We start from the raw sequence: 8,739 nt of genomic DNA, 5'->3' as shown, positions 1-8,739 counted from the left end.
CCTCAGACACTTCCCAGCTGTGTGACCCTGGGCAAGTCACTTGACCCCCATTGCCTACCCTTACCACTCTTCCACCTATAAGTCAATACACAGAAGTTAAGGGTTTAAAAATAAAAAAAAATTAAAAAAAAAAAAAGAAGAAGAAGAGAGGGACACATTTGGAGAGAGAGAAGAGGGTTGGTCTGAGCTCTTGAGTCCTTAAGGGGCTCAAGGAGAGCAAGGACACAGAGGTCCTAGGTTTTAAGTTGATACAAGCCTCTGGAGCGAGAGACTAAGGACAAGGGTGGAGAGATTTATGATGTTTTTATTGCGTCTCTAACTTTCAGAAAGTCAGGCAGACTGTAGTGAAGGCCCGGGTCTCCTGGGGTGTGGAGGGAAGGGGGTGGAGGGGCCATTGGGAGGCGGGACCAGTGGGCAGACAATGGAGGCACTGTTGCCATCCAGTGAGCTGGCAGAAGCCGGGACCGCTGTGCTCCCAGGCTCAGCAGGCAAGATTTCCAGCCAGGATGGGCCCCCCTGGGCCTTCCCTGCTGGGGAACTGTGCCAAACTGGGGATCAGGGAGGAGAAGGAGGTGTGCCCAAACTGTGGGGGTTGGGTTGGAAGAGGGCAGGAAGCTGGATCTGGCCCACTGAAGAAATACCTGAGCTGTGACCACCCAAAAGAAAGCTGATTGATTTGTGTCTTACCTTACATTTCCTTTCCTTGTTGCTTACTTAATGTCTCAATGCTCAGAAATCATTTTAGACTTTTTACCTCATCTACTTCTCTCCTCCAGTGTCCTCCCCACTCCCCCAATATTTCCTAACCTTGCCCCTTTCCCCCTCCCCTGGTGTCCTGTTAGCCCTTGCCCCCACTCTCTTAGGCCCTTCATCTCCCCCACTGTCCTTCAGTGTCTGCCCCTCATTTCCCCACTCTTCCCCAAGTAGTCCAAGCTAGAATAACTCCTCCCTATACTCCTCCCTGGCTATAGGCCTGTTGGAGAAGGTGGAACCATGCCTGTGCTGTCCCCGTTGGCAAGGTCTGTGCCCAGCCTGCTGTTTGTCAGCCCTATCCAATTGAGGCCTGTAATGACTTCTGCTTTCTAGGTCAATGCAGAGGGAGCTGGGAAGGAGGGGATGTGGGTCAAGCCAGCAGGGGCTGGGCTGGGAACTTCTGGGTCCCTGGGCACTCTGTTTACCTCAATACAACTTGGCATTACCCTCCTTTCATGACTGTGAACACCCCATGTTACCTAGAGGGAGGCACTCAATTCAACTAGGGGTAGCTGGACTGGCACCCAAGGATAATCAATGACCAGGAAATTGGGAGCCCCCACTAGAGTGGGTGGGATATTCATCCCCCAGGGCCAACCAGAAACATTCCCAGTGTGCTAGACCACAGTGGAAACAGCAATGGCTTTGGCGAGGACCTAGGTTCAAATTCTACCTCTGACTTTTATTATCTCCATGACCTTGGGGAAGTCATTTAATTTCCCTGGGCTTTAGTTCTCTTATCTGGAAAATGAGGGGGTTGAATCTCCAAGGTCCCTTCCAACTCTTTATCTATGATCATATGATTATGGGGCAGAGTGTCCAGGGGCTCAAACTATTATTGGTCTTGTCTGCCAGAAAAAAAAAAAAAAAGAGGTGATTCTGAAACAGCACATGTCTACCCTGGCAGTGGCAGTAGTGATAGGTTTCTGTGACACCACCATATTGCCCTCTGAAAGAAAGCCCTTTGCCTAGGTACCCTTCTGTCCTTGGGGAGGGAAGAACAGCTGGGCATTTCCTCTTTGCCCACTGTCACTCTGGCTCCAGAATATGGCCCACTCTCCAGCTGAATCGCAGGCCATATTGGCTGCTGGCTTCCTGGCCAGAGAACGTTGACTCAATTCTCTGCCCACTTGGTCTTTCCTGGGCTTTGGTGCCTGGCACAGGGTATTTTGGGGTGGGGGAGCTTCCCTTTTGCCAGGATCCTAGGGGCCAGAAACTCTACCTCAGAGCTAATCATGGGTACAGCTGGCATTAAGTAGGCCTCACCCATCAGCCTCTGCCATGTTTTTATTTTTTTTTTCATTTTGGTTGCTAAAAGCAACTCTAACCCTTTCCTTATAATGGGGCACAAGAAAAATGGGTGGCATCCTCTGTTTTATAAGTAGGAATGCCATAGTTTTCCATACCCCGAATCCAGGGACAAATTCTTTGATTCATTCTCTGATATGGCCCTAAGTGATCACATGATGACCCATGATACCCTCTCTGTGCTAGCTGTCCAGCGCATTGCTGAATCACACCTGCAGTCTATCAGCAACCTGAGTGAGAATCAGCCTTCTGATGAAGAGGAAGAAGAAGAAGGTGAGCAGGGAAGCCGAGGTTGTCAGGGAGAGGAAGAGGAGGAAGAAGAGGAGGAGGAGGAAGAGGAGGAAGATGACTCCAGCCAGGCAGAGGTTGTGAAGGGCAGAAACAAGCCTGGTGAGTTAGTAGGGTTGAGATTGGTGGGTTCCTGAGCAGTTCCTTTCCGGCTCTCAGTATCTCTTATACCTATGACATTCCAAAACTGTGGGGGGATAGCCTCACTGCCTATGGAACATATTCTAAACCTAATCTTATTTTTTAATAGAGAATTTTATTTTTTTCCCCAGTTACATATAAAAACACGTTTCTAACTTCTTAAATTGAAGATGGGCACCCAGTTATTCTATTCCAGTCCATCCATAAGGTATTCTTTAAGATATTTTCTGGCTCCAAATCCCCTCTAAGACTGGGACAAGAGGAGAGGAATAAGCTGCCACAGGGAGATTTTAAGTTAAATTTAGAAGATATTCCCTGCAGGTAAAGACAAGAGAGGGGCACAGAATTGAGGGTGCTGGAGAGACCCCTTCCCTTAGAGCTTCTACTCACAGAGGATGGATGCAGGTCAGTCTAGAAGTGAGGGAAAGGATGAGCGGAGCTCTCGAGCTTCCTGTGTTTCTGGGCTGCCCTTCCAAGTCTTTCCTCTCCCCACCCTCAACTCAAAGGTGACTCAGGAATCCAAACCATTGGCCAGTGGTGAGGGGATCAATGCCCTCTAGTGTCTGCATGGAGAATTGAAGTATTTGGTTCCAGCCTCTTCCCCCTCCTTTGAACAAGCAAGCATTTATTCGAGTGCCCATACTGTGCTTCAGTGAGCTAGATCCAGATATAAAGAATGAAATGACACATATTCCCAAGGACCTTGTGAGAACGGGATGCTATGAGAGAGGGGAGGAAGGAGTGTATTCCAGGTATGGAGACAGCCTGTGTGAAGGCACAAGAAGATCCTAAACATAGAGATAGCACTGTGGTCTGGCAGAGCCAAAATGTGCTTCGAGATCATCTAATCCAGAAGCGGAAACTGAAGGCTTGCAAAAGGACGAGGCTACAGGGAATCACAGCTGGGTGTTGCTATGTAGACTATGGATAGAGCTCTAGACCTCCAGATATCCAGAGACCCCACAGAGGGCTTTTCAGACCAAGAAAGATGCCCCAGAAGGGTGCCAGAGAGACTCCAGAGAGAAGCTCATAGATCTAGAGAGACCCCCTAAAGGTGAACCCCAGGTGCAGAAAACCACACGAGGGAGTACCCAGAAAGACTAGAGAGAAACCCCATTTGGAAGGTCTTCCAGGCCCAGAGAAACACCTCAGAAGGACCTCCTGTCTCTATAGAGGAATCCTGAACTGGGGATATGCCTTATGCAGAAAAGTTTCTTAGAACAGTGATGTTAAAAACTTGTCAAATTTTTTTAACTCTTTCCTTCTGTCTTAGAATCAATCTTGGGGTTTGATTCCAGGCCGTTGGGGTTAAGTGACTTGCTCAGGGTCACATAGCTAGGATATAGCTGAAGTCAGATTTGAACCTGAATCCTCTCGACTCTAGGCCTGGTGCTCTATCCACTGAGCCACCTAGCTGCCCCCTCCTTGTCATTTTCATATAGTAATACTTCACATCGTATCTAGCCTCCAGCCGTCCTGCTCCATTTTAGGCCTTATTCCCAAAGGGCCTGTCAAACAGAAATATAGTTACATGAATAACCATCACTGATATAGCACTTTAGTGTTTACATTCCCATTTGACCATGGGAATAAAGAAACCTCAATAATGTCCTGCTCCAAGGTAAGAAGGTGAACATTTGCTTCTCTATTTTCTCATCTTGGGGAAGGAGAGAATGGGAAGGAGAATACCATTCTTTCTTATTCCATAAACCAACTAACTGTCTGAACTTTTGTCCCCAAATTAATCGCTTGCTTTCTTTAAAGAGAGAAACCAGCGTCTCCTCTGGGAGAGGCAAAACTGGCAAGAGAGGAATTGTTTTTTGGAGGGGGCTCTGCTCCCTCTTCCCTCTCCCAAAGAAAACAGTGAGAAAAAAAATGGAATGTGATCTAGGAAGAGGAATCTGCCTTTCCTCAGGGGAAATGAGAGGATAGGCAAGAAAGGGACCAATTTGTCAAAGAACAAAACACTCAGCTGGACCAGCAGAGAATGACAGACAGGGAGACAAAAGAAAAGGGAGACAGACAATATTAGCCTATCGATACCATACATACGTATGCTGCCAAGGCAGAATGAGCTGAGGAAAGATGTAGAGAGAGGGCCAGATGGATAAACAGAGTTCTTTGCCTCTGTTCCTCCTTCCATTCTCCCACTTCACATGTAATAGCTGTACAACAGACTTCTTGTGGCCAAGGCCTGGAGGGACCATGGGAGCGGCCACCCCCACTGGATGAGCCCCAGAAGGATGGAACCTCTGAAGGCAAAGAAGAAGAAGAAGAAGAGGTTGTGCAGAATGGTGAGAGACAGAGGGCACTGGAGGAGGCAGTGGGCAAAGGGGCCCTTTCCAGGCCAGGCACTGGGGGTTAGGGACTGGTTGAGGGCCTGCATTCAGGTATGGCTCAGATGACACAGGGCAGGCCCGAAGAGAGGGCTGCATTCTGAACCAGTTTCCTATTTGTCTTACAGAACCTGATGAGGGGACCCAGCATCCTGGGCCTCCTGCCCCTGGCACATAGACACCCCTGAATGCTGTTTCCTCCTGCTACGGACAACCCTGGCCCTCTGAAGAGGGAGGAAGATGGGGGGAACAGCACTGTTTCCCACTCCCTACCCCCTACCTCTCACCTGCCAAGGCTGCAGCTTTCTGATACCTAGGAGACCGAGGCTAGTCTATGTGTTTGCTTGTTTGCCTGTCCCTTTGTTGATGCCCAGGGCCCCCAGACATTGCCCAATGCCTACCCTTACCATCCAGACTTCTCCCCCATTCCCCCCCCTCCCCAGCTGAGGAGGTGAGGTTGAGTTAGTTTTGAGTCCCATTCCTATCATGGCCTCGTGCTGAAGATTCCAAGACCCTGGACTCAATGATTGAATCCCCTACCATTTCTCTTTCTTGGAGCCCCCTTCTTCTTAGGCATAGGAGACCCACAGGGCAGGACCCTAAGCCCAGGGTAGGGGAAGAAGCAGGGGAAGATGAGAACTCCCCCGTTCCTCTGGCTTTCCTCTTGATGTACCCCTTATTGTACCCTTATTTAGCTTTCCCCAGGGCACAGGGCCCAAGTGTCTCTCCCACTTTTTGGAAATTGCTTCTATTCCTACCATTTCTGATGGGGAGCCTGGATGCCTGAGTCCCTGGGAGCCCTTCTCCTCACCCTGAGAAAGGCTGGGGGAATTGTGTTTGTTTTGTTTTGCTTTGATGCCAGGAATGCAACCTAGCCTATGTATGTGGAGATATGTACTTGTTATGGGTGGGAGTGGGACAAGGTTCCCCTCACCCTCAATCCGCCCTGTTGCCCATGTTCCCTTTTCCCTACCTCTGCCAATGGGCCTGCTCTCCTCCCTTGCTGGAATAAAGCTTTGTAAATAACTATACTCTGCTCACAGATTTTGTTTGGGAAAATGGGATTAGATTATAGGAGAATGGAGGCAGGGGAGAGTTGGGCTCCAGAGTTGGGGCACTGGACTTGAAGGATGAAGATTAACTGGCCTTGGATCACAAAATAAAGTTGATCCAGGTACCAGGATCAGGGCATAAGTTACTCTCCTTTCAGTTCAACATTTGGGGGAGGGGGAAAGTGGGATTTATAGAAATTCCCATGACAGATAAAACAGATTTGGTAACTCATGGGAGGAAAATTCACACTTCCTATTTCCTGTCTTCTCCCCCAAAACCAGTCAGAGGGTTTGGCAGAATGGGTATGGGTAGGGGCAGCTAAGTAGCACAGTGGCTAGATAGCTAGGCCTGGAGTTGAGAGAACCTGGGCTCAAATCTGACCTGAGACATTTCCTAGCTGTGTGAACCTAGGCAAGTCACTTAACCCCAGTTGCTTAGCTTTTACCACTCATCTACCTTGGAACCAATATTTAGTATTGATTCTAAGAAAGAAGCTAATGGTTAAAAAAAATAAATGGATATGGGTAAAAGAGCTCTCCTGCATTAGTCTCAGTTATCTACAGCCTCACACAAACAAAATACACTAAAGGAGGAGTCTCTCCTGTTTTTTCTTTATGCACAGCTGTGTGCTAAAGAAAAACTTTCTCATGGTATTCTGGCAGAGAGGGAGATAACTGAGACAAAGAGCTCTTTAAAAGCACTTTTTTTTGGTAGAAGGAGACAGGCATTTCCTCTCTTACCCAGGCTAGAAGTATAGTTGCCAGAAGATGCCCAATCCTAACTATTGAACAGTCAAGGAGTCCTGACCCATTCTGTGTCTGTCCTAGACTAATCTGCACCTCCTTAGGCTGACTAGTTACCTGTCCCCATATTGGACTTAGTGCAATCAAGTTTAGAACACTGCAGCTCAGAACTCCTGAGCTCAAGCAATCCATCCAACCTTTGATGTTAGGAGAACAGGGATTATAAGTATGTGTGTACCAACACACCCTTCTTTAAAAAGGTATCTGTGCCTGAAGATGCCTCAGCTTCATCACCATCCATTCCCACCTCTATAGCAACTCTTCTTTCTGATGTCACAAATTACTTCTTCATCTCCAACTCCAATACTTTTTTCACCTTCCTTCCTTTCCAACCTTCTTACACTTTATTCCCTTCCACATACCCTGTGATACAGAGACACTGCCCTCCTTGCAGTTCCTCATACTAGACATTTAATCTCCAGACTCTTGGTATTTTCAGGGGCTATCCTTCTTGCCCTCAATATTCTCTCTCCTCACCTCTGTCAACTAGATTCCCTGGCTTCCTTCAAGTCTCAGCTAAAATTTCATCTTCTGAAATATTTTCCCTATCCTCCTTAAGGCTAATGCCTTTCTTCTGAGATGATCACCTGTTTATCCTGTACATTCCTTGTTTGTACAGTTTTCATGTTGTCTCCCCATCAGACTGAGTTCCTTGAGAATAGAGACTGTTTTGGCCTTTGTATCCTCTGCACTTGACACAATGCCAGATATGTAGGAGGTATTTAATAAATGTTTGTTGACTGACATCTTTCCACAGATGACTCCCAAATCTATCTTCAACTCCAACTTTCCCCCTAAGCCCCAGGTCCTTTTTTCAAGCAACCTATAGAATAGATCTAACAGAAATTCCTACTAGTAGCTCAAACTAAATATTCCTCAAACCAAACTCATTATAGTTCTCCCTCAACTGACTCCTGATTTCACTATTTCTTTCTGTGGCATCACTTTAAAAAGCAAGGGTTAGGTAAATAGGGTTAAATGTCTTGTCCAGGATCACATAGCTGGGAAGTATTTGAGGCCAGAGTTGAATCCAGGTCCTCTAGACTCTAGACCTGGTGCTCTATCTACTGAGTCAAACTAACTGCCCCTTGGCATCACTCTTTTTCCATGAGCAAAACCATGAGGTTATTACTGACTCTTCCCACTCGTAATCAAACAGTTACCAAGTCAATTCTATATCTCAGCATACCTTTGCCAGAATAATATTTGTTATTCAATAAAAGTACTCATGCCTTCCCCTCTTTGAAAAATCCCCACAGAGCCCCTTTTGCCTAGAATGAAGTCTAGATTCCTTTGCAGGACATTCAAGGCATTTCACAATCAGTCATATCTCATACTACTGTTACCCTTACTGATGTAAGACTGTTTTGGGGACTATACAAAGTTGACTTAGGACCCTAAATTTAGAGATGGAAAGAATGAAAAACATTCAGTGCTTTAATTTATAGGTAAGAAAAATGAGACCCAGAGGACTTAAATGATCCAAAGTCAGAGGCAGAAATAATAATAGCTAACATTTATATAATACTATGTGCCAGGTATTGTGCTAAACCTTCTACAGTCACTATCTCATTTAATCTTCATAAAAACTCTAAGAAGGACATGCTATTATTAGCTCCATTTTACTCTGGTGATGAAACTGATGTAAATAACAGTGGTTAAATGATTTGCCCAGGGTCACACAACTAATAAATGCTTGGTGTCTTGACTCCAGGCCCAGCACTCTGCCCACTGTACCATCTAGATAACCATAGTAGATCCAAAGTCTTCTGACTAAGCTCAGCACTCAAGCCACTGCCTCAATATTGTTTTGCTCTAGGTGTTCCCTTTCTCATCTCATCCCTATCTTAAAGTCCAGTTTAAATGGCTTCTCCTTCATAAAGCCCTTCCTCTCCTGTCCCCATAGTACTTGAATTGCAACTTTAATGTACTTGTATAGTAATCTATGTTGGTTTCTTATCTCTTTACTAGATTAAGTTTTATTATTAAATTTGAGTAGGGACTGGGTCATATCTAAACTGTGCCTCTCCACCAGGATCTGGCACAGAGCTGTTTGC

At 46.4% G+C, this 8,739-nt stretch overlaps 1 protein-coding gene across 1 annotated transcript in view; it reads left to right on the top strand.

Moving 5' to 3' along the window:
- PPP1R1B (protein phosphatase 1 regulatory inhibitor subunit 1B) overlaps positions 1-5,084 on the top strand; it is a 15,998-nt gene extending 10,914 nt beyond the window's left edge. Inside the window, exons 5-7 of the mRNA XM_044674342.1 lie at positions 2,248-2,451; positions 4,656-4,784; positions 4,955-5,084. Coding sequence (XP_044530277.1) covers positions 2,248-2,451; positions 4,656-4,784; positions 4,955-5,004 — 383 coding nt within the window. The 3' untranslated portion in view covers positions 5,005-5,084. The remainder of the gene's footprint in view (positions 1-2,247; positions 2,452-4,655; positions 4,785-4,954) is intronic.
- The last annotated feature ends 3,655 nt before the right edge of the window (positions 5,085-8,739 follow it).

The sequence above is a fragment of the Gracilinanus agilis genome, chromosome 4 (genome assembly GCF_016433145.1).
Source record: "Gracilinanus agilis isolate LMUSP501 chromosome 4, AgileGrace, whole genome shotgun sequence".
Classification (NCBI taxonomy): Eukaryota; Metazoa; Chordata; class Mammalia; order Didelphimorphia; family Didelphidae; genus Gracilinanus; species Gracilinanus agilis.
Note: the sequence above shows the minus strand (reverse complement) of the source record. Positions and strands in the feature narration are given on the sequence as shown.